The sequence below is a fragment of the Psammomys obesus genome, unplaced genomic scaffold (genome assembly GCF_907164565.1).
Source record: "Psammomys obesus unplaced genomic scaffold, mPsaObe1.curated_primary_1811, whole genome shotgun sequence".
In the NCBI taxonomy this organism is placed as follows: Eukaryota; Metazoa; Chordata; class Mammalia; order Rodentia; family Muridae; genus Psammomys; species Psammomys obesus.
The window spans coordinates 3,817,901-3,843,313 of record NW_026596091.1 but is presented as its reverse complement, the minus strand read 5'-3'; the positions used below and the strand labels follow the sequence as shown (position 1 = coordinate 3,843,313).

The 25,413-nt window shown below is 49.2% G+C and overlaps 2 protein-coding genes across 6 annotated transcripts in view; one reads left to right on the top strand and one right to left on the bottom strand.

Moving 5' to 3' along the window:
* Stab2 (stabilin 2) overlaps positions 1-14,338 on the top strand; it is a 168,495-nt gene extending 154,157 nt beyond the window's left edge. For 2 of the 5 annotated variants that reach the window (XM_055627756.1, XM_055627755.1), the window contains 10 exons: positions 739-880; positions 2,166-2,299; positions 4,769-4,934; positions 5,049-5,155; positions 6,444-6,563; positions 7,430-7,570; positions 9,501-9,608; positions 10,228-10,356; positions 11,102-11,218; positions 13,597-14,337. In XM_055627756.1, coding sequence (XP_055483731.1) covers positions 739-880; positions 2,166-2,299; positions 4,769-4,934; positions 5,049-5,155; positions 6,444-6,563; positions 7,430-7,570; positions 9,501-9,608; positions 10,228-10,356; positions 11,102-11,218; positions 13,597-13,653 — 1,221 coding nt within the window. In that variant the 3' untranslated portion in view covers positions 13,654-14,337. Of the gene's footprint in view, positions 1-738; positions 881-2,165; positions 2,300-4,768; positions 4,935-5,048; positions 5,156-6,443; positions 6,564-7,429; positions 7,571-9,500; positions 9,609-10,227; positions 10,357-11,101; positions 11,219-13,596 lie in introns of all 5 variants that reach the window. The other 3 variants (XM_055627758.1, XM_055627759.1, XM_055627757.1) reach the window with 3 other exon arrangements.
* Positions 14,339-16,202: 1,864 nt separating this feature from the next.
* Positions 16,203-25,413, bottom strand: part of Nt5dc3 (5'-nucleotidase domain containing 3) — a 61,301-nt gene continuing 52,090 nt past the window's right edge. Inside the window, exons 13-14 of the mRNA XM_055627754.1 lie at positions 22,700-22,764; positions 16,203-20,619 (exon numbers count right to left, since the gene is read on the bottom strand). Of these exons, the coding sequence (XP_055483729.1) occupies positions 20,367-20,619; positions 22,700-22,764 (318 nt within the window). The 3' untranslated portion in view covers positions 16,203-20,366. The remainder of the gene's footprint in view (positions 20,620-22,699; positions 22,765-25,413) is intronic.

Sequence of the window (25,413 nt, the reverse complement as noted above, 5' to 3'; positions counted from 1 at the left end):
AACCAAAAAGCTGGTAACAAATGGCATAAAAGTGACACTTCCTCCAGTCTTCTAGGAATGGAGTCAGTGCCCCATTTTTTTCTGGTGGGAAATGATGCCTGTACCAGTTACAAACAGAGACCTGGAGTCAGGCAGCCTTTGAGACTTAGCTCTGACCATGTATGTTGTGAGGCTGAAGACTGATCACTTGATGTCTCTGGGCCTCAATTTCCTCATGTGACGCAGGTCTAATTACAGAGACATCACAGGGTTTGTAAGATTAAATAAGGACATTCTCTGATTGGAGCAGTGGTCACAAAGCAACAATTATGGGCTGTAGCAGGTATCAGGGATATGAACAAAAGAAAAAGTCAGGATCCCTGCATTCCAGGAGCATATGCACAAGTAGAGAGAGGAAAAGGGGGGCACTTAGCACAAAGTCAATACACAGCCCTGGCACAGAGCAAAAAAGGCCACGAGCAGAGACAGGGCCTGTGTCTTGCAATGGCAGTCAACAGTTGCTTCCTGCAAGCTGCTTTGGAGGGAGAGGCTCTCTGAAAAGCAACATTTATGCTGAGGATGGCAGCCTTTCACCATGAGCCTGCCCAAGAGTAAGACAAGCTTTATTCTGCCTGCTCACAGGGCCTATCTACCACATGGTCTTTATGAGCTGCTCCTGTGCTCAGATGGCTGTCCTCTGGTCCCTGGGACCATGGGAATGCGGGGGGGGGGGTCACTCTTCCCATCCTCTTTCCACAGGGCAAGCACAATTGTAAATGTAAGAGCCACTATGTGGGGGATGGGCTGGACTGTGAGCCCGAGCAGCTGCCCCTCGACCGCTGCTTACAGGACAACGGACAGTGCCACCCAGATGCCGACTGTGTGGACCTTCACTTCCAGGGTCAGTGTGGCTGTGACCCTTTGTTTTCAGGCTTGGGTGAGGGCTATATGCATAAGAGAAAAGAAAGACAGAAAAGAGAAAAAAAAACAAAAAAACAGAAACTAAAGAATCCAGGCACTATCCAGACCCAGTGAGACAGGAGGATCAACACAATTGTCCTTGAAGGCTAGAACTAGGGTCTCGAAGGACCTTCCCAGTGTTTTCCTTGCCCGTGTTGCTAACAACACCCACAGCCTTTGGCTGGAGTTGGATCTGGGAAGTGCAGAGTAGGTGCTCAACAAGAAAGAACAGCCTTTCACTCACGCAGCACTTTCTTAGCCACCCTGTGCACCTCCCACAGTGACTGGCGTGTGCCACAGGCACTTCTGAGGATGATCTGAATGGTGTATAATAAGGTCACAAGTTCATAAAACACACAGGAGAGTAAAGGGCCACCATACAGAGGCCCATCAGGTAGGGCGTGTGGAAATCCCGTAGAGGAAAATCACAGAGTCCATACCGTCAGAGCCAGAGCAGAGAGGGACTCCAGTGGTTTCCAGAGTGACCCAAGTTCCGTGCATTGTGTCCCACCCAAACTGACTGCAGGTCTCTGGGTGTCTGGCTGCTTTATTGGCATGGTCAGCTTAGAGGATTCGCTGTTGCTGTTGTTAGTTTGCTTGTTTTTTCTTTCATAACTCAATAGCAGCTATGCTACAGCTGCTATGTTCATCCACTCTACCTGTTAGGCGTTCTGCACATTGATGATGGGGGGCATCAGATACACCTCCTGATGGATCACAGCTGCTGTGTGGGCCCTGCTCTCAAGGAACATCCAGTTCTCTTCCCGGCTAAGCCATCTCTGCAGCCCTATTTTTATAACTAAAAAGAATACTATTTCAAATGATGTGCTACTACATAACTAGGAGGAGTGGCTTCCCAGGGTGCCCCGGGCCACGGTGGGAGAGACTGCTGCCCAGGATGCCCCGGGCCACGGTGGGAGAGACTGCTGCCCAGGGTGCCCCAGGCCACGGTGGGAGACACTGCTTCCCAGGGTGCCCTGGGCTACAGTTGGGAGAAACTGCTTCCCAAAGCAGCCTGGGCCACAGTTGGGAGAAACTGCTTCCCAGTGTACCCTGGGCTACAGTTGGGAGAAACTGCTTCCCAAAGCAGCCTGGGCCACAGTTGGGAGAAACTGCTTCCCAAAGCAGCCTGGGCCACAGTTGCCCTCTGCCATGGAAGTCCTTCTAAGTCTTTTGCTTGCCTGCCAGCCAAGCAGGCTGACTTCATAATCTCTCTCCTCTTCTAGACACTACTGTTGGCGTGTTCCATCTACGCTCCCCACTGGGCCAGTACAAACTGACCTTCAACAAAGCCAAAGAGGCCTGTGCCAAGGAAGCTGCATCCATAGCCACCTACAACCAGCTCTCCTATGCCCAGAAGGTGGGTTTCTAGTTAAGCAGACACTTCAGGCAGAGCCAACAGGGAGGGTGTGCAGGCAGCCTCCTCTAAAGCTGGAGGAAACTCGGGTGACTGGCTTTTTGGAAGCAAGCACAAGAGACTCCTGAGCAATCACAGTTCATCATGTCTGAAGTCAGGCATCTGCCATGTCCAGCACTGCGTAGGCTGTGGTGTTGGCATACTTACCACATCCCTGGAGGTAGGTGTTACTCCTTCAGTTTTACACATAAGGGAACTGGGGCTCAGAAAGGTTAAGTGAAATATCCGCTGTCATCCAGGAGGCAGAGTGAAGAGCAAACATCACAGGGGAATGCCAGGAAAGCTCATAGCCACAGCCTCGGCAGGGTCTCCCTGAACTCACAAACAGCCAGGGCTCTAGGGAATCCGCAAAAGGAAGTCCTGGGAACAGCAGGCTTCCAGCCCAGAGGGAGGAATGGCTGCTCTCATGATCTCTGGAACCAGAAGCTCCACCACGTGGAGCCAACTCTAAGAAGCAGTCTGCTGGTGGTTTTCACTAGCTGCAGGAGTATGAGCCTAGTGATCTGAATTTCGGATCCTTCCTCCAGCCTCCATCACAGCAAGAGCTTACTACCTTTCTTTAGACCTACCCACAGAATGGAGCCTTCCGTGCAAGGATCTGGCTTCTGGGAGGGTCTGCGTCTTGCTTATTGTCATCAAGCCACTGAAACCTATGTCCTGGTATGTGTACAGGATTGATGTAGTATGGCATGCAGACAGGGCTCAGCTTTTGATTACTGAGAGATTTGGGGTTCACTGGGTCCATCTGGGACTTCTAGATGCTGGCTTTATGACTTTGACCACTTACTTTGTTTTGCCTCAATCATCTTTTTTAAAAATAACTTTTTGAGAATTTCATACATAAGTACCATATTTGCACCATTTCCACCCTTCCTCTCTGCCACCAACTCTTCCTGTGTCCTCTACACTCCTTCTCAAATTCATGACCTCTTCCTTAATGATTGTTACACACACACACACACACACACACACACACACATGCACACACTTGCAACTGAGTCTATTTAGTGTTGCTCATATGAGTATTTGTTTGGGACTGACCACATGGGGTTGGGGAACTTATCAGGCAGCTCATCCTGGAGAAGACTGATTCTCCCTTTCTCAGCAGCCATTAACTGCTTGTGCCTATTGATTGAGGGGTGGGGCCTTGTGTGATGTCTCTTGTTCACATTGTCATGTCAACTGCTGTTATCATCATGCAGGTCTTGTTTAGGCAACCGTATTGTGAGGTCCTAGGTGAAGATTCACTGTCATATATAGAAGCCTCTTTTCTCTCAGCAGATGTCCTGGTCCTCTGGCTCTGAGGGTCTTTCTGTCCCCTCTTCCACTAAGCCTTAGGTATCGAAGTTGTGTTGTAGATGTACCAACCCATATCCACTTGTTGTTTGCATCTTGATCAGTTATAGGTCTCTGTAATAGTCTCCATCTGATGTGACAGGAAGGAAGGGTGAGACTACACTGAAGTGTAATAAGTACATAGAGCTCAGTTAGAAATTAGAGCAGTTTGAGAAAGCGGCTGCAGTAGGTTCTCCTCTCGTGTCCGTGGCCTCAGCAGCCACGGGCAGGCTAGGTTTACCGCTTCTGTCAGCGGGGCCCTCCTATTGAGCAGGCCTGAGGACGCAGCTGTCGGTTACCTCCCGGATGTGAGTGCCATCGCTGCTCCTGGAAATACCTTGCCATGCTAGTTGTCGTGGCTGGAAAGCTTTAAAACTGGGTAGCACTACTGATTGCTTTTTTGCCTTGGCAGTTTATGCAACACCTTCCAACACTGTAAGAGCTAGTCCTCAGAAAGGAGGTCTCCAAGTCAGTTCCAAGTCCTATGTCCAAAGTACACCATTGTCTTCAGCAATGGGGGCTTAGCTTACCTTCAGGTCCTTGGAGACAACCAAGAGCAATGAGAAAAGCATGTACTATCTGGGGAGTCTCTGAGACTCCACTGATCAACAGTTGGAGACAAGGTTTTCCATGCCTGGCACTGGGGGTTTTAAAGATGATTATGCTTCCTGGGGCAAACATTATCACCCCTTGCTTGCCTCATTCATCTTAATTATCTGGCAAGGATTTTAAAATTACAGCCACACAGGGGTGAAGGTGATGGTGATAACGTAGAATTTTGTCATCAGAGTTTTATTAATTCATAAGCAGAAGCATTTGCCCTGGGGTAAATCTCTGGTGGTAAATTCCTTCTCAAAAGAGATGTATGAAAGGCTTGACCACCTAGAGAAAGAGAGTACCATCGTCATTCATCCATGGCTTGATGGACAAAAATTTAGTGACCTACTACATTCCAGGCTCAGGACTACAACAGGCTCCATAGAGTTTGCAGTCTGGGCAGGGGTCAGAAGTAACCCAATGATTGCACAGCAAAGAAGACATTATAAGTGACCCAGACTCATTTCCCTGTCTCTGCAGGCCAAGTACCACCTCTGCTCAGCTGGCTGGCTGGAGAGTGGACGGGTCGGCTACCCCACAACCTATGCCTCTCAGAAGTGTGGTGCAAATGTTGTTGGGATAGTGGACTACGGCACCAGGGCTAACAAGAGTGAAATGTGGGATGTCTTCTGTTACCGGATGAAAGGTCATTGCCCCATCCCTCTGCAGGCTCTCCGCCTGACCAGTCTGGCCCCAAGAGTGGGCAGGGTGGCGCGAGCCTCCCCTCATTGTGCATGACCCCTGCGCCTCTCCTTTCCAGATGTGAACTGCACCTGCAGGGCAGGCTACGTGGGAGACGGTGCCTCGTGCAGTGGGAACCTGCTGCAAGTCCTCATGTCCTTCCCCTCGCTCAAGAACTTCCTGACAGTATGTACCTTGTCTGCTTGGCTGCACTGCAAGCAACTAGTAAAGGAGGGGGTTCTGAAAGAAGCCAAAGGCTCACAGCTGGGGTTAGGACCACAGGCCTGGACCATCACTCCTCCTCTGTAAACGGAGGTATGGACAGCAGCAGCTCCTGAGCTGGTTGTGGTCTTTACATGGGTTGATACTTTACATGGGTTGGTTCATCAGTGCAACACAGACATTTATGTTTACATCTAAAACCGTTTAAGAAACTGATCAAACAAACAAGTAAAAACAGCGTGGCCACTTCATGTATCATGAGCACTTTATATCAGAAGCAAAGGGACAGAATTTGGTCTTTCCACAGCATCAGAATTTATTAATTAACAGTAAATTCACAAGCTATGTCCATTTTATTGGTACAATTTGCCATGTAATCCTCTATGTCCTTGGTAATATGGCCACTGGCAACCAGAGCCAATTACTAATACTAACTCTTGGGCCATCTATTACATTCACACAGTGATATATATCCACACAGGTGACAGAATGGCTACAAAAGAGTTAAAGAGGCCACAAAGCTCAACGAGGCCTTGTGGAAGGCAGAGGACTGATTCAATGCCCAATCACCCCAAGGTGGCTAGGTATTTAAAAAAAAACAAAAAAACAGAGGCTAGAGCACAGCCTGGGGGTTGGAAGCAGGTGAGGCTCGGGGTTGGGCAAGACTGACTTAAGTGCAACTGAATGGGCCTCAGCAAGCAACGGGGAGTCTGCTGAGCTCAAGTCCTGAACACTCTGGAGTTCTGAGCCCATCAGTCATGAGATGCATGCACCATAGCAGACAGCTGAGGTCAGTGAGGACCAGTGTTAGGTGTCTCTCCACATCAAGAGGGTGTAGAATAAGTTCACAGATGGCCCTTTTTCTCTGGTGTGAATGACTTGCTTGCCAGCCAATGCTTTGTGGCTCCTGCTTCATGGCAATGTCTTCGTGCATACATGAGAGGCAGAGCCACCCTGCCTCTGGGTTTGCACTCCACGTGGAGCCAGCCGCTGCTCTGTAGGAAGGGGTGGGAACCTGCATCAGGACACAGCACGAATGGGACGGTGGCCAGATCATCTTAGGACTGTAGGATTCACTGAGGAAAGGAAGTATCATCCTGATATTCTCCCAAGGGCCAGCGAGAGAAAGCACAATCAGCCAGACTTTAGCCTAGCATGGGGTACCCTCAGAGGCTATGCCCTGCCAGCTTCTCCAGCCACCCCAGCTCCCACTCCACGGGTGGCCCATCTGACTCTTCCTCCTGCTCCCCAGGAGGTGCTGGCTTTTTCCAACAGCTCAGCGCAAGGCCGGGCATTTCTGAAACACCTGACCGACCTGTCCATCCGTAGCACCCTATTTGTACCACAGAACAGTGGGCTACAGGAAAATAAGGTGAGTGGAGTTCCTAGTGCCTGCGCTTTAGACGGGAGTGTGTTATCTGTCACCGTCACCACAGTGTGTATAAATCACTTCACTAGGCAAGATGGTGCAGTCTGTAACCCCAGCACTTGGAAAGTGGCACAGGACCTTGTCAGAGCAAACAAGCAAGCAATAAACAGCCACATACAGTGTCTGACTGTTACACAGCACACGTGTCTGATGAGCAGGTGCTGATCTCTGCAGAGCCCAGGCTGGCCCGATGATGGCTGTGCCCGATGATGGCTGTGCCCGATGATGGCTGTGCCCGATGATGGCTGTGCCCGATGATGGCTGGCCCGATGATGGCTGGCCCGATGATGGCTGTGCCCTGCAGGGTTCTCAAAACCAGTCACAGGAGGGAGAAGGAGTGCTGGTGCTGTGCAGTCCTCTGGTCTCGTTTGCTAATGAGACCCGGACAACAGCTCACAAGGCTGAGCCCAAAGTCAGGGAAGGAAATGAGGGCCCGAGGCAAGGATTCAGGGAGGAGAGAAGAGCCTGGGCCCCTGGTACAATGAGTCCAGCACGCCAACCTTTCTCATGATGTGGTCCAAAGAGGAAAGGACTTGTTCAATTCACCTGCGGAGGCTTGACCAACAGGCTGTGTGCTCCAGGGACTACCCAATCACAGGGCTGAAGAGAGATGCCTCCGTCCACCTGGTACTCACTCTAGACCTGCTCTGAACATCGCCAGGAAACTCACTTTAGAGAATAAAGATGACTTTCCATGTGTGCCATATATGAGCCTTGGGCAGGAACCCAGAAACCAAACACCTAAGAAAACTTGTTATTTCTAGCTGTTGCTTAGTCCTAAGACTGTTCATCTGCTTTGTTTCCCTTAGAGCCTGTCTGGGCGGGACATGGAGCACCACCTCACGGATGCCAATGTCTCTTTTTACAATGACCTCGTCAATGGCACCACTCTGAGGACAAGGCTGGGAAGCCAACTACTTATTACCTGCAGCCAGGACCAGCTCCACCAAGTATAAAAAATCTTCTGGGTCTATTGGGAGGGCTAGAAAAAAAATACATGCAAGGCTCCTGGCATAAGTAGACACTTCATAGATGCCTGTAAATGTTTTTATTTCCTCAGAAGAGGAGATGAGATGAGAGCCGTACCCAAACTTGACTAATACATGGCTTGGGCTGAGACCAGAGCATTTATATCTAACTATCCCTAGGCCTAGGCCTAGAAGCTTCTAGCCTCCGTACAACCTAATTCTGCAAGCCCGGACCTTGAAGGCTTCAGCTTCCAGCCTCTGTCTGCTAACCTAGGCCTAGAATGTTTTCATCCTCCAAGACTTACTGCTGAATAAGCTCAACCTTTCTAGTTCTTTCTGATCTCTGGCTGGCTGGTTCAATTTAGCTGTTCTGGCTCAAAACTCCTCTCCAAGCTAACTGATTCAAACTGGCTTCTCTCGATTTCTCACTGAATTGCTCTGCTTAGAAAAACTGCCTCTGAGCTCCACAAATTCAACTGCACAAACTCAACTGCATTCAACTCAACTGCACCAAACTGTAATGAACTCCTGAACTCTACTGTACTGTCTCCACAAACTCTCCTGTTCTCTCTCTGTCTTTCTCTCTCTCTCTGTGCCTGCTCTTAAGTAGCTTCTCTTTCCTTTCTGTTCTCAAGAGAGTTGGGTGTATCCTATCTTTGACTCATTCTGTCAAATCTTCTCTGATTTGTCACCTTGCCCTCAATTGTTTGGGATTAAAAGTATGTACCAAGGGCACATCTGCATTCCAGCCAGATCACACAGACCTAGGTCTTCAGATATGATCCCTTGCCAGAGCAGCCATGTTACTGTATTAAAATTCCTCTACATATGCCAACAACTTTAATATGAAAGTTGGCTTTAAATCCAGAGATGGGAGGGTATTAATGCAAATTATGATGTACTCATAGGCCACCCCAGAAACTTGGGAGTAGACTGATCAGGAGCTGAGTTATGAGTACCTAGAAATGAAACTAATTTTTTTTTGAGAGACAGGGTTTCTTTGTGTATCACTGGCTCTGTAGACCAGGCTGGCCTCGAACTCAAAGATCCATCTGCCTCTACCTCCTGAGTGCTGGAATTAAAGGCATGGCCACCACTCAGTCGGAGAAAGGAAACTGTTTTGAAGATGCTTTGTTCTCTACCTTTGTTTCAGTTGGTTTGTTATTCTGTCTCAGGCACTTACTTGTGAGGTCCAGGTCTAATGACCCTGGCATGAACCTGAGTTCTGCCTCTTGTTAGCATAAGAACTTAGTCCACCCAACTTGTCTGAGTTCCGTCTCCTCATCTGGCAAGCAAGGATGAGGGTGACAGTGAGCGGTGAGCAGTAGCAGTCAAAGTGACGGTGGCAGTGTTGCTGAGCACAGGGACTGTGAACTCAAATCCATGGGCTGCCAGGGTTCCGTGAGTCAGCCTAGTGACGTGTGGAGACGAGCGCTTGACACGGTGAGTCCCAGGTGGCAGTGCTTCAGACGGATTCTCCTGGAACATCTGTGCACATCCGAGCCTCCCAAAGCCTGTTAGAATGTAACTGTAACTCAGAGGTGGGACATGGGGCCTCAGTTACACCTCTGCCATCAAGCTAGTACTCACCAGGAGTAACATGGAAAGCCCTTCCCTAGAGGTGTAGTGTGACCAGCCTCGGGATTTACAATGTATGGCTCGAGTGACCTTGGACAGGCTGTCTTCCTGATAGCTCATCTGTTACACTGAGGGTTGGATAAATAAGCCCAAAGCTCTTCAGCCCTCAGATCAGTTTGTTCCGAGGCACAAAGTCAGCAGCTGTTTGATAGCACACAGGGAGGTTAGGCTGAAGTCCAGGCGCTGAGGCCTCGGAGGAGCCAAATGGAAAAACTGCCCATGTGGGGGATGGGGATGTGGAAGGCAGGGTGTCTCAGATCTCTCGCATCCCTAGGAGACGAGGTTTGTGGATGGAAGAGCCATTCTGCAGTGGGACATCATTGCCTCCAATGGGCTCATTCATATCATATCTGGACCTTTGAAAGCACCTCCCATGCCAGCAGTGAGTATTGCCAGGAAGACCCGGTGTCAAACTGTCCACCAGCTTCCAACCCCACTACTTTGCTGATGAGTCCGGGGGAAGCAGAGGAGGGAGCAATCCTCAACTCTGATTTCCCTGAGTGGCTCTGGGCTCCAGATTTCTCCTCTACACAGAGTGTACAGAGGAGTTCACAGTTCCTCCCTGACCTCGGACGCTAAGGGAAGAAGCACTGAATCCTTAAAGCAGTTCCCAGCACAGCCTACATGCTCCGGAAAGGCTGTCTGTGGTTATTGTTAGTAGCCTAACTTTTCCCCAGGAGCACAAGCGGTGAGCTGCCAGCTCCTACAAAGGTCTGGAGCATGATGGCTGTGCATAGCTCTAAACCAGACTAGCTTGAAAGCCACTCTACCTCTGGAAAGCTGTGGTTTGGACAATTGCTTAGCATCATGTAAAAATGGCGGAAATGGTTTTTCCTATCACTTTAGGTCATTTTAAGAAATAGGCCCTGGCAGTAATAAGGCCTAGAATTGTGTTAATTTGACATAGTTTTTCTGGTGTCTGGCAAGCAAGGACAGGGTGATCTCAGACATACTCTCTGGGGGAATCATCAGGTTAAAAGCAACCCTTTTTCTGTGTGCAGACTGCTGCCCACCCTGGCCTGGGGACAGGCATATTCTGCACTGTCATCCTAGTTACTGGTGCAATTGCTCTGGGTGCCTATTCCTACTTCCGGCTAAACAAGAGAACAATTGGCTTCAAGCGTTTTGAGGTAAAGAGAACTGAGAATGTGGTGACAGGGTGGCCTTTCGTCTGTTGCTGTGCACGTGCACATGCCTTAACCCCAGTGCTCAGCAGGCCGATGCAGCAGGCCAGCTTGGGATACACCCCAACTTCACGGCCAGCTGAGCTATGCAGTGAAGGGGGGAGGAGAGCTGGAGAGCAAGCTCAGCCACTGAAATGCTTGTTTTGCCACCAGGAGGACCTGAGCTCAACCCCTGGTCCCACATAATAAAAGCCAGGTGGATGCATAAGCTGGTAAAGCCAGCACTGGGGAGAGACAGGAGGACAGAGGGTATGTGATGTCCCTTGGCTAGCCAGGCTAGCTGACCTGTTAAGTTCCGAGCCCAGTGAGAGAGCAAGTCTCTTTAAAAGTGGGTAAGAGCTGAGGCTGGCCTCGGCCTCCGCATACATGGGCACATCGCCACAACACCACCATATCCAGCTCTGGACACTGGGATGTCTAAGACGAGGGGCTGGCATCGTTTGACTTCTGATGAGGGCCTCATGCCACCTCAACTCACAGCAGAAAGTGAAAGTGTAAGTAGGTGCACGCAAAAGCAGCAAGACACGGGGACAGTTTGGGAGACATACCTAGGCAGACATGGAAGTTGTCACTTGGCCCCAGTGCCTTCTGTCCCGTCAGTCATCTCAACACAGTGCTGCTGAAAGGCTCCCAAGGTAGAGAGTGGCCTGGGAAGTCTGCCTCTCAGCCCCGTGACTCTCTTTCTGGACAGTCAGAAGAGGACATCGACGTCTTGGCTTTCGCCAAGCAGCAGCCGGAGAATATCGAAAACCCTTTGTATGCAAGCTCAACGCCGGCACTCCCGGAGTCCTCCAGTGACCCCTTCACAGTGAGTCTCCATGTCCCTCCAAGTCAGGGGGTTCCAGCACAGATCAGTGGGGCTGTACCCCGGGAACAGCCCCCTCCTAGAATGCACCTCAGACAGCACGCAGAAGCCAGCTTTCTGTTTATAGCCCCCGTCTTCTCTGTAGATGGCAGAGCCTCACACCAGAGGCTGCCTAGACCCTACCTTATGGCCAGGCGGGATGCCACTTGCAAAAGCCAGCCAGAAGAAAGTGCTTCCCCTGGCGATGTTCTTGCCACATCAATTCTCCCTGAGCTGCTGCTTGCTCAGGGAGCTAGCTGCCTTTGCTTGAGAAGGTCTTTAGTGGGTGACGTTGCTGATCTAATCTTCCAAGAGGAGCCACTTGTTTATTGGGTTGGTGAGGCTTGAGCTCGGATGGGAGCTACTCTGACTTTCACCCAGGGTAGCCCTATGGAAGACGCCCCATTCACATTAAATGTGAAGGGTAACCTGCCTGCCATTCTTTATCAGTTCAGGACTGGGAAGCTAGGGAAAGGCATTTTCCCCCTTACAGAACCATGAAAACACTTGAACCAGTGTGCGGAGCATCCGTGTCTGACCAGCACACCTCCCGAGCTGACAGTGTTCTTTGGGCCAAGAACACTGAATCTTGGCTTATATGCATTAACAATGCTCATGTAACACTAACCAGAGCCAAGTAGCTGCTGTCAGTTTCATGTTTAGGACAAATATTTCCCCACAAATCATAGTAGAGTTCAATTTTTAAAAAATGACTCTGGAAATCCCATTAAATTGAATACATATGGCATTTACTTATTTACTTCTTGAGACAAGGTCTCTCTGTGTAGCCTTGGCTGGCCTGGAACTCACTAGATAGACCAGGCTGTGGAGAGCTCACAGAGGTCCACCTCCTCTGCCTCCCACGTGCTGGGATTAGAGGAGTGTGCCACCACACCTGGCTGTATAGTTGAATTTTTACAGGTTGTCACTGAAACACTACAAAGTTTTCTTGTACAAACACTTTAAGATTATTTACTACAATAGGTGTGAACCCTGAGTCAGCACCCTGTGGGGATTAGTGTATATGGCAGCAGATTGATTTACCTTTGCAATACATTGAGAAATAACCACAACACAAACTATTTCATTTCTTTTTTTTTTTTTAAAGATTTATTTATGTTTATGAGTACTGTTTTGCATGTACACCTGCACGCCAGAAGAGGGCATCAGATCCCATTATAGATGGCTGTGAGCCACCATGTGGTTGCTGGGAATTGAACTCAGAACCTCTGGAAGAGCAGACAGTGCTCTTAACTGCTGAGCCATCTCCAGCCCCACTGTTTTGTTTCTTAACCCATGTAAAATATTGTGCCAACATTTCAACATGGGCCGTACTGGATATGGGTATATGTCTGACAGCATCGTTCTGTTGAAACTAGGGCCATTTGAAGTTTCTGGAGGCCAGGTGTGGTGCCAAATGCCTTTAATCCCAACACTTGGCAGGTGGATCTCTGCAAGTTCAAGGCCAGCCTGATCTACAAGGAGAGTTTCAGGACAGCCAGGGCTACACAGAAACCCTGTCTCAAAAACACCAGAAAAAAATAAAAAAGTTTTTGGGGTACGAGGTGTTAAGTTGTTCAATGCATTTTGCCTTATGGGTATCTTCAGCTTCATGTGTGGCAGAGCCACCAGATGCAAAGGAGGAGCATGCTAGAAGCAGGATTCAGCTATCTCAGGGCAAGTGGCCAAAAAGTTCCCATAATAGGACTCCTGAGCCCAGCACACCAGCAGGCTACATTCTCTGCCTTTCCTGTTGGAGCATGGGTACCTGTTCATCTCTGCACATTCCAAAGAGAAGCCTTTGTTAGCATGCAGTAACGCTGCTTGTCAACCCTCGGTGCCACTCAGCTAATGACAGCAGGAGGCTTAGCAAGGCTCTCTGGCAGGGAGTGAGGTGTTCAGTGTCTCAAAGGCTCGAAGTCACCCTGTTCAGTACTTTCAGTCTGAAGGGGTTTTTATAACCCTGTTAATCACCACGGGTAACCCTCACACCTTCCTTGTGAGGTGAATCTTCCTGTGGTGCTGGCTGAGCAGGGGAACAGCCCTGTTGAGAACCTCACAGGCAACTTCAAGCAGTAAAGCATGTGTGACCCCAGCATAAGCAGCCCTAACTGGCACCCCCTCCCCATGAGGCCGCAGCGAGAGCAAAGGCTCCCATGGCATGTGCTCTGGAGGAGAGGCATGCTTTGGCCCCACCCCACTGCCTCTATGAAACAGCATCATGAGCAAAGGCTCAACAAGGAGAAGCATGCTTGGGGCCCCAGAGCCGAGCAGTGTTCCTCAGAAGGGTGCAGTAGCAGGATGGACAGCCCCCTCCCTAGTGTCTCGGCCCTGTCTTCCAGGACTCCGAAGATCAGGAAATGGAGAGCAGCGACCCTCTGGGGGTCCTGAAATCCTGATGTGAGCAGCCAGCCAACAGCCACCAACTACCACATGAGCCCTGAGCCATCGCAGGGCCACTGTGAATTCCCCACACCAGCCATCTCTTGGATCATGTATTGTTTTAACATATGATACACTCAGAAACCATACCTCCCCCCCCCCCTGGTGAATCTGGGGTTGTTTCTGTGGGTAAGGCGCCATGTTGCCAGGACCACTCAGGGGACCTCTATTGGAGCCTCTTCTGATCTTCTTTGTACATTCAGATGGCACTTCTTCTGTTCTGCTCTATCTTATGGGAGGGAAGCTGTGATCCTGTGGGATTTTCCTATTGACTCTAAATGCCAAAGACAGGGCTTCGCCTCACATGCTTTGTATCCCAATACGCAGGAGTACCTGCCACAGGGATATACTCAATAAATGTTTTTGGAAAAAAAAAAAAGTCACTGTGTGCCTAGGAGGGGTTAAACTATGAAAGCAGAATACACTATTGAAACTAATTAGAGCCCTTTCGATTGGCCAACATTTGTCTTATCAATTCCTTGGTTTTATTTACTTGAAGCAAATGAGTACCCACTTCACACTCAGCAGAAGAGCAAAGGTCAAATGGCCCATCAGAGGACAAGCATTGGTGAGGGTGTGGTGAACTGGGTCTCTCATGTTTTGCTGGTGGGAATGTCTCACAGCTCCTCAGACAGTCCAACAGGATTACCACAGGATCCAAAACTACCTCTCATAGGTGTATACCCAGGAGAAACACACACCCATAGACTCGCGAGTACTCATGCTGACACTTTGTTTTGGTTTTGTTTTTATTTTTGAGACAGCCTTGGCTGTCCTGGGCTCACTTTATAGACTAGGCAGGCCTCAAAACTCAGAGCAATCCACCTGCCTCTGCCTCCCAGAGTGCTAAGGCCTATGCCACCATGCCCAGCAGTGACACTGTGCATAACAGCCAAAATTCTGAAAAACCCAAATGCCCATCATCTGATGGTGACTGAGCTATTGTATCCATGCAACACACCCCTGAAAGATGCAGTATTGCCATGTGCCACGATGGACCTTGACATCTTTGCACCCTGCCCACAGCATGCTGTTCTTCCCTTCCCCCTCTACCTCCTTCCCTCTCCTCCCTGCATAGCCCAGGCTAGCCTTAATGTCCAGACATCCCTGCTTTAGCCTCCAGAGCGCTAGGATCATGGGCTTAAGCTAGCATAAAAAAATGTTCTTGAGAGTGGGGGTTGGGAGGGGGAATAACAATAAAAGGGCTTTAAAACCACCAGTCCGGTCACTTTTGCAGATAAGCAGCATAAGTCCAGAGAGACTGAGCAGCCTCAGGCGACATGGTTTGCTGGGACTGGGGCAGCAAAGCTGAGTTCTGTGTCCCCAAGACCAGGGCCCACAGACTAACATCTGTGGATCCAGGATAAATGTTTAGCACACTGTGAACTTCTGGTCCTCCCTCCCAGTGGACAGTTGCTCACAAGTCAGCATGCTTTAACAGCCCTCTCTGTAACATCTATCACCCTCCCAACTTCTCATTCCCCGGTTATCACAAGGGCACAGTGTCCACAGAATGGAGTTACTACAGGGGGCAGGGGGGCAGGCTGGGCTGAACAGACCTCAGACAACTGCAAGCAGCAACTTCCTCTCTCTTTTACCTGTATACCCCAAATTGCCTCATTCCATCCCATTAGGGGTTTCCTGAGTCAAGTTTGCATGAAGTTCAGAAAGTCATAAAATCCATCCTAACTCTAGGAAACTGAAGCTGCCCCAGTTCTCCACAGAGACCTTTGGGACAACACATCATGAAAAAGTAATGCCGCTTTTTCCGGAAATCACGCCCAAAACAGCAAATGCAGGAGAGATTAGCTGGTGGCTCTGTGACATCCATCATCACAACAAAAATGTACGTGATCAAACCCAGGAAAGGTGACATTCACAGGAGACAGAAAAGAGGGTCTTCAGCACCGTGAGTGGTAACCTACAGATGCTAAACCTCTGTGTCCACCCATGTAAGAAGTGTAAAGAGAGGTGTTCAAAACAGTCATAGACTTACCAAACCTGGGAGCAGATGCTCGGCACACTCCTCAACTCCGTACTTCCTCAGCATGCCCTCGCTTCCCTGGGAAATGACTACAAGCACACAGATGAACTGCCACCTCTGGTTCTCCAAGGTGGTACCCCAGCCTGTCCCCTCATCTGCCCACCATCACCACCCTACCCTGCGTATGCCTGCTCCCCATCACCTGCCCAAGGCAGAGCTCACACAAGTTTCTGTCTATGTCTTGTCTGTGTCTGTCTGAAGCCCCCAAAACAACCTCCATTCCACCCTTTCTCAGTCCCCTTCTGTGGACCCATTAGATTCCTACTTTGAGGTGCTAGGAGTCACACTCAGGGCCTTAAGCATGCTGGGTAAGCACTCCACCGCTGCGCTGTACTCAAACCCTAGCACCTCAGGTTTTAACCTTTGATTTCTTTAGTAGGCACAACCGTAAACCCCGGGGAAATGTGCTTTGCAGCTGGCTTAAAGTACACATGACTGATGAGCAGCCAACAAACCAAGAGATACAATTCAAGCTTTTATTTGGCTCTAAGTTCATCATCACAACATATAATCAGCACGTAGAATAAATAGCAAAGTCACATTCCAAATAAATAGTAAACCAACTTTGCATTTATCGTGCCTGATACCACACAGGCACAATCATTCCACTACACAGGAAACGGGACGACATTGAAGCTCAAACCTGTGCTAACAGAAAAATACAGGAGCTGTGTTCAAAGAGACCCTGGAAACAAATGCTACGCGCAGGAAGATGGACACCTGGGAGGGGAGGGGCAGGTGCTGGCTGGGTGGGTGCTGAAATGCAAGGCAAGTACAGAAAGGTCTTGGCAGCCCCCAGCGGGAGCTCTGGAGCTGTCCCAACGTAGTGCTGGAGAAGCCAGGCCCTTGGACCTTTATTGGGAACAGTCATGGATTATACATCCCCAGGAAAGGCGTGTGACATGGGACAAGGCAGGGGTGGCATCAAGGAGCCCCAGCAGCTGGGATGAATCAGCCCACAGTCCTTAGCCTAGCATAGTAGTAACAAGGGCAACAACTCAGACCCGCGTGAAGCAATCTTGGCGGGGCGCAAACTTGGTATTTACCAATGGCCACGTGGACATAGATACATGAGGGCAGAGAGCGGCTCCTGCAGGGACACCACACACTCCCTCATACCTTAAGCGCCTGTACCCAGGCTGGGAGGGTCCTCCACATGCTCTAAGCAAAGACTCTCCCCATAAGAGGAGCCAGCAAGCCAAGGACTATGCTAGTGAATCAGATCCCAATGCAACAGCGTATCCATTCCTGTGGGGCCCCAGAAAGGGAGTGGTCTGCAAACATGAAAATGGTTCCCTTAACAGAAGAGCTCCACTTGTCTTCCTTCCCTTTGCTTAACCTATCAGTGTTCTGAAATGTCAGCTGAACTTAAGAACCTAACTCCCAAATATTAAAGCCAAAAACATAAATAACAGAAGAAAGGATTTCCTTTCCAAACAAAAGGAACTCATGCCAGGCATGGTGGTACACACCTTTTATCCAGACACTCTACACAGGCAGAGGCAAGCAGATCTCTGTAAGTTTGAGGCCAACCTGATTTACAAAGGAACTTCCAGGCCAGCCAGAGCTACATACTGACACCCTGTCCCAAAAACCAACCAGAGTGAGAGAGAATCATTAAGAGGGAAAAGCATGGGTGGGCTCCCTAGGCAGCTGACTAGGATGTAGGCGCCCTGCCTCCAGCCACACTTAGTCTTTTGAGCATTTTAGTCAAGAGCCCCCAAGTGGGTTATTGGCAAGTGAGTGTTTGGACAAAGAGGAATTTCAGTGTTTAATACTTGCTGAGGAAGGGGAAGGAGAGGAGAGAGGAAAGCCATAAATGGCTTCACCATAGCTAAATCAGGTAGGAGGCATGATTGCTTTTCACTTCTCCCTTGCAGTAAATAAGAGGGGGGATGCCTTCCAAACAACTGCTAATTTAGCCTGAGACTGGACCAGAGCAGTAGCAGGTGTATTGATGGTGAAAGCAGAGAAGGAGGGGGCACAAAGAGACCGACATGGCTAGAGAGCAGAGGCCAAAGGAGGAGAGGAAGGGAGGGGGAAAAGAAAGTGTGGGAGGGAGAGAAGGGGAAGAAGGAAGGACAGGAGTGGGGGAAGAGATGTGCTATTTTAGGAGGAAAGCAAGAGTCTCAAAAGCCCAGCACCTAAAATATGTTTACAGCCAGCTCTCCTCTGAAGAAGCAATGCCGGGAAAAGCTCAGCAGAGCAAATTGCTCCAGCAGCCCCTGCTGACACCAGGAACCTTGTTGGACATCACACTGGCAGGGCGCCCTTAGACTGAATTTTTGTTCACATGATTCTTAGAAAATCAGTCTAAGCAATGTCAAGAAGAAATACTATTTAAAGATATTGAAAATAATTTTACTGTTTTGTTTACAATTTGATTTTTTTAAGGTGGAAAAAAGATCCACCCCTTTTTATCTATATACTGTCATCAATGTGCACACAAAAGAACACTCTAGAAAGAACAAGATGCCCATGCAGTAGTTCAGACTCCAACGAAGGGTCCCAGGGACAAGTTCAGACTGGTCCTGACTGCTCTAGATAAGGAGAGTAACACAGCGGAGACTCCCCCGTTCTTCCTACAAGGACGCTACACCAGACCAGCCGCCAGAGCACGGGCTTGAGCGTGCATCTGCCAGCTGAGGTCAGCACCCTCACGTTTGCTGACCTCAGGACTGCTACTCCTGTCCACAGGGACAGGCTGTAAAGGAGATGTTTTTCTCCCCTGTCCACAGGAACAGGCTGTAAAGGAGATGTTTTTCTCCCCTAAGTCTTAGGTCACTACTATAGGCATCCAAGAAAGCAGTTCTATGTCAGTCTTGAGTAAACAAACCCTCGCACCTGGCATCTAATCTACACCCGAGGATGATCTGATTAGACCAAAGGTTCTGTTTTTAGCTTCTTCATCGTGCCCCTTACAAAGCAGAAATTAGGGGCATCCCAAGCAGCATGCGCCCTTTTGCTACCTGGACTCTGAGCACTGCTCAGCATCACCTGCTGGCAACTGGATGTCAGTGGCCAAAACCACCTGGTGCCTAACGCTGGGGAACAAGCAAGCAGAAAATGCCCATCCCGTTCTGAAAAGGAACAGAATGCTGGAACCCAGTGCTTAGAGTTCAGCACAGGAGGACAGGTCCAGAGGGTTCCCTTTGTGGTGCTGTTGGACACACCAACATCAAAGATCCCTGTGATAACACGTGGCATTGCAGCGAACACTGCACAGCTGTCTTACCTTCTGCGTCTTGGCAGGCTGTCCACAGAAGGCCGAGTGAGCAGCCTGCCAACACCTGGCTGTGATCTACTTACTTCAGTAAAAACGCCAAATAGCAAGCACTCAACACAAGCCTCCTTCACGGTCGTGCCATTCTCTATGTATGCCGCACCACAGTTGCATGCCTATGATACAATGCTCAGGAGACTGAGGCAGGAAGATGGAGTCCAAGGCCAGCCTGGGCTCCCTCCTATCTGAGGAGGAGAAATGAAGGAGAGGGTGCGGAGGAGGGGAAAGCAGCAGCAGCTGTAGCAGCAGCAGCTATGGCAGCAGCAGCAGCGCCACATTAGCTCAAAAGCTTAAATGAGTCAGGCCACATGAGACAAGGCTAATCTGGCCACAAGCACTCATGTGGCATTTGCAGTGAAAACACCATCTGTTAGACAGAACTGTGTCCCCTAATAGCAGCCATTCCTGTGGCACCCAAGCATCAAATACTGCAAAATGGACATAATAAGGGATTCTTTCCTCCAGAAGGGGGAGAAGAAAAGAGATGTCCTCAGCTTGGCTCTCAGCATGGAATATGACATTCCACTAGCCAGCTGCTGTGTCCTGAGTGTCCTAGCACACAGGCTAGCACAGGCCATAGACTGAGCCCCGAGGAAATGTGACTTCCATTTGCCAGCTGCCGTGTCCTGCCTGGGTGTCCTAGCACACACACACAGGCTAACACTGGCCACAGATTGGGCCCAAGGCATTGCTTCTTTTTTTTGTCTTCTACACTGTCTGCCCCACTGGCTGAAAGGCAATTTTAACTAGAGCTGCTGTCCCCTCACCCCTTTCGGGGGAGGAGGGAACCCCCATCACCGCTTTGCCAGCACAGGACAGGCAAAGCAAGTACACACTAAAGACAAGTGTTCTTGTTCTCCCTCAACGTCGTTCCGGGAGGCTATGGTTTCTTGGAACAACATGTGTAAAAGCTTCCCAAAACCTAGGACCAGAGGACTGGGGAGCTGGCTGCAGGTGGGGCTCCCTAAGCAACCAGGCAGCTTTGTCTTTGCATGTACCATGCTCTCGAAGTCCCCAGTGCTCTTAATGTAAACAACCAAGAAATGTCTCACAGAATCAAGACGTGTCCTCGCTTGACCTACTGAGCACAGCATCAAGAGGTCTCACTATCTCACTTGCCTCAGAAGGTGATGTTGGTTCCACAAGATACATGGCCTCAGTGTTTCATGGCTGTTGTGTGGAGGAGGGCCAGCAGACTCCAGGCAGCCAGCTCCTGTCTCCACCTGGACAGGACAGTCTCGTGGTAAGGTAGAAAACCTACAAAAGGCATGTCTGAGTCTTTGGGAAAACAACTCTCAGGCCACTCAACTCTCTGTGAGGCATGGTTACTTCTGGCTTTCTCCTCAGGCAGCCTGAGGCCCCTGCAGCAGAGGGGCCCTGAAGGCAGAGGGGCTGTCGGACCATGCAGGGAGCTCGTGCTGCAGGGGAGTCCTCCTGGGGTAGAATGTGTGGTGGATGTCATAGTTCAGAAGGCAGCTCAGAGACGCCATGTAGATGTCAGCAAACCTCGACAGGCGCCTCAGGAAGTAGGTTGGGTTCTGGTCTGTGCGGAACAAGCTCCCAAACTGGGCATTGAAGAAACTTTTGGTCATTTCTCTGAAGTGTCAAGAAGAAAAAAAAAAAAAAAAAAAGCAAAGAGAAAAGTTTTAAAGGTTGATTTTTTTTTTTTTAATACGGAAGTGAAAAATATCTTTAAAACAAAAATCTATTAGGGAGAAAAAGCCAATTAGCCAAGGGTAGACCTAATTACCAATCAAGAAAAACCCTGATAGCCAGGTATGGGCCCATGCCCATAACCTCAGTTCCAGCAGGGTTGAGGTCAAATCAAGAGGCCAGTCTGGGCTATACAAAATAAGCCAGGTATGGGCCATGCCCAGAATCTTACCACAGGGGCTGAGGTCATAAGATCAGGCAGCCAGCCTGGGCTACACAAGGAGACTCTGTCTTACAAAACAAAGAAACCATGAAACACCATCTATACAGCCATCTCTCAAAATAGCTCTGGTCACATTCCCCACTTGTGCCAGCTAAAACACTACATTAAGGCCACAGTGTCAACTGCCAGCTCCTCCAAGTGCACACTGTGGGCCAATCAGAGCAGAAAGAGCTGTTTTGGAGGAAATGAGACAAAGAACTCTCCATGTTTATAGACCAAGAACTAAGCAAGGCATAGAAATAAACTGATGTAAAGCCCCAAGTTCTCTCTGGGAGGAATTACGATTATCTTGTTGATCACCACCTTCCAGGACAGACTTTTGAATGCTTCCTCAAACTCCTTCCCAGCCTAGCCTACATCTTCAGTCAGTCACCTGAGCCAAGGTGGCAGGCCTCTGCACATCCTTCTCAGTCAGCATCTATACAAAGGGTCCTAGCAGAACCGATTAATACCATCTGAACAGTGTTAAGCCAGTTACAAATATAGCAAAGGCCTAGCTCGCATAACTGTGCGGAAAAGCCACTTACTAGTAGCCGCTGTCTTTTGTTACCAGAGAATGACAGACGCAAGTTATCAAATAGCTGAAGCTCTCAAAAACCCCAACCTGGTCTCTGCAGGTCAACAACACAAATGGTATTTAAATTTTTACTGCAACATCTCATTAAAACCTGGTGGTGAAAGTGGGGAGAGACTGGATAGCTGGCTTGGTGGTTAAGAGCACTTTTTGTTCTCACAGAGGACCCAGGTTTGGTGCCTAGCACCCACACGGCGGCCCCCAGCTGTCCATAACATCCAAGGAATCTGACATACATGCAAGCTAAATGCTCCTATACTTTAAAAAAAAAAAAAAAAAAAAAAAGCCCAAACAAAAAAATGAGAGATATAAACAAAACAAAAAAGATGAGACACCAGCAGGGACTCTGGGGCAGGTGAAGTGCTTCCTTAGTGAGCTATTTTAGGTTCCTGACGGAGTGATCTGCACTGCAGATAGACCCAGGCCTTCAGACACAGCGGTCCCACAGTCAAACCACTCACCCCCCCCCCACTCTCCTCTACTAAAATTTTATAGCAAAAGAAATCAAGTCTGGATAAGCCTGAGCCAGCCAACAGTCTGAGGAAGAGCTAAGGAAGAGGCTCAATATAGGCTCAGCTTCTGCAGAACTCCCCAATATCTCGTCAAGTCAGCCTGCCATTGCTCAGGGGACCCCAGAACACTAGAAACAACCAGTTTCCAAATCTCGGACTATGCCAGGGCATGGGACCAACCACACACAGTTCACAGAGAGTGTGAAAGCATCCATCACACGAAAGCTCCCCATGAACAACTTTCCCTAAGGACACACTCATGAGACTTCTGACAACAGGAGGCTTCCTTCACCAAGAAAAAAGAGGCGCTTCCTAAAACAGCAGGCGGCATAACTTGAGTTGCAGGAGCAACTGTGGATCCAGAGAATCCCTGTGTGTCCAGAGCTCACTCCCAGCACTGACCACCTGTGCTGTCAGCACCAACACCTGTGCAGGGAGGCGATGGAGAAGGAAAAGCCCCACCACCACCACAAGGCTTCCAATGGCAAAGGCAGAGGACAGATGGAGACCACAAGTGGCTTTGAAGAAACACCATAGGTCTCCATGAGCAGAGAACTGATCCCGGACACCCTAGAGTCACAGTCACCTGGGAGCTAAAGTGGGATGTTTCCCCATGCAGAGAGCTCTCACAGGTGACAAAAAGGACACACTTACCTCATCTCCTTCCTCTCCTTTTTCCACTCCTGCAGAACCAGCTGGGACTCAGCGTCTCTGTGGACCTGCAGGGACATAAGCCATCAGGTTCCAGGACTCTGTTTTCAAACACACTCACTAGCAGGAAGAATTTCTTAATGGGCAACTTTTTGTGAAGGAATCCTACTACTTAAGTCTTAACGGGCAGGCACTTGTGTGATGTAATGTATTTTCCCCAGTGAAAGCCTAGCTTCTTGACACACAAAGAGAAGCTTCAGCTGTCCATTATTAGAAACCTACTATGCTTGCTAGTCTTCCGGCAACTTAACACACAAACTAGAGGTATCTGAAAGGAGGGAATCTTAATGAAGAAAGTGGCTCCAAGCCAGGCATGGTGGCGCACTGTAATCCCAGAACTCGGGAGGCACAGTGAGGCGATCTCTGTGAGGTCCAGGACAACCTGGTCTACAAAGCGAGTCCAGGACAGCCAGGGCTACAAAGAGAAACCCTATCTCGGAAAAAAAGGAAGAAGGAAGGAAAGAGAGAGGGAAGGAAAGAGAGAAAGGAAGGAAAAGAAAAAGAAAATGGCTTCATAAGATCCAGCTGTAAGGCATTTTCTTAATTAGTGATTTAGGAGGGAGAATCCATCCCTGGTCTGGTGGTCCTGGGTCTGTAAGAAAGCAGGCAGAGTAGGCCATGAGGAGCAAGGCAGTGAGCAGCACCCCTCCATGGCCTCTGCATCAGCTCCTGCCTCCAGATACCTGTCCTGACTTCCTTCTATGATGAACAGCAATGTGGAAGTATAAGCCAAATAAACCCTTTCCTCCCCAATTTGCTTTTTTCATGGTAAGAAAAGACACCTAGCTTAGGGCTGGAGTGATGGCTCAGATAAAGGCACCTGCCACCAAGCCTAGTGATCTGGGTTCTATCCCTGGTAGCAGGAATCAGCTCCTGCAAGATATCCTCTGACCTCACACAAATGAGGCAGAACACTCCCATGTGCACACGTGAGCACACACACACACACAAACACACACAAACACAAACCACCACTAAATCTAAGACAAACAGCTTAACAAATTAAGATGTAAAATTATGGAGACATGAAAGGTTATGTATAAACACAATATAAATAGATCCATATATGAATGTGTGACATGCCCCTTATACACATGTATTACATGATAAATACATGTTACATGATGCCTATTATCCCTTCTCCCTGAGTATGAACACAATGGCTGAGAAGTGGGCCTGGGGTGCATGCCAGTACATCCACGGGTTCTTTTTTTTTTTTTTTTTTCCTTTGTCTTTTTCTTTTTTTTCTGTGACAGGGTTTCTCTGTATAGCCTTGGATGGCCTGGACTTTGTAGACCAGTCTGGCTCACAGAGATCTGCCTGCCTCTGCCTCCCCTACTGCTGGAATCACAGGCATGTACCACCACGCCCAGCTCCATCCACAGATTCTAACTGCAGGATATCTGGAAATGCACACTGAAATGTTTTTAACTTATGCAGTACAGTGGGGCAGCAGATAGGTTTAGTTTTTCTATCCTCTAATGTTACATTAAGGAAATGTGAAGGATTTTCTGACGGGTCAAAATGTGAGCAAATGGCAGAAACAAAGTGGCAGACAGCTCAGCACCAGCCAGTAAGTGGTACCTCAGCAGGGTCTCCACTACCAAACAGCCATGGTGAGGGGCACTCACAGCTACAGGGGGCGGTGAGGTAACCTCAGGACCCAGGGGACAAGACTACACAGCGAACCACCTGCTTCGCCAGGGACAGCCAAACACCTCCTGTAGTCACACCTGCCCAGCTCAACAGTCATCGAGGCAAAACGTGTCCCAGACGAGCCTAAGACTTGGATTTCCTGCCTGGTATGTGTCCACACTGCCCAGGAGGCCGCCATCACTGAACATACCCTGTGTCTACTCCAGCTCCAGGCCCCTGAGCTGGCACTGCTGTGAGTTTTGTTTTGTTTGGGCAGGGGGGTGTCTATAGGTATGTTTTTAGTTAGTGTTCACATTTATCTTGTTTTTCTCCGGGTACAGGTGCTCTGCCTGCATGCATGTCTGCGCATCACATGCGTACAGCGCCCACAGTGACCAGAAGAGAGCCTCAGATACCTAGGGACAGATGCCATGGGGGTGCCAGGAATCCAACCTGAGACCTCTGCAAGAGCAGCCAGTGCTCTTAACTCTTGATCCACCTTACAGCCTTGGTGTTCATATTTTTAACAAACCACCCACCACAGAATTTAGGCTCTAAGACACAGAGAATTTAGTGGTAAAATCATAGGGCACCTCAAGGAATGTCTATGCCTGTAAAATCTGGGGGGGGAGGATGTATGTGCATGTGTGTATGTGTGTGTATTTGTGCATATGTGTACATTCATTCAATACCCACTCAATACCAGGCCTGCCTGTGCCAAATACTTAAGACACACAGGCAAAAAAATGGCGGCCACTGTGGAAACAGGCCATAGCAAAACAGTGCAATAACACAATCTGTAAGAGAAAACTTCAGCCTCAACTCTGGCCACAACTCCATCTTAATCTATAGGCCCCCGGGACCTCACATAAGCAGGAAGGAGCTCATTAGACACAGGTGCTTGCATCCCTCCAACATCCCTGAGCAGAAATGCTCACCTCCAAGAGGATGGTAGTAGAAGGTCTGGCCTGAGGGAGATAATTAACTCATGAGTGAGGCCCTTATCAACGAGATCAGTGCTC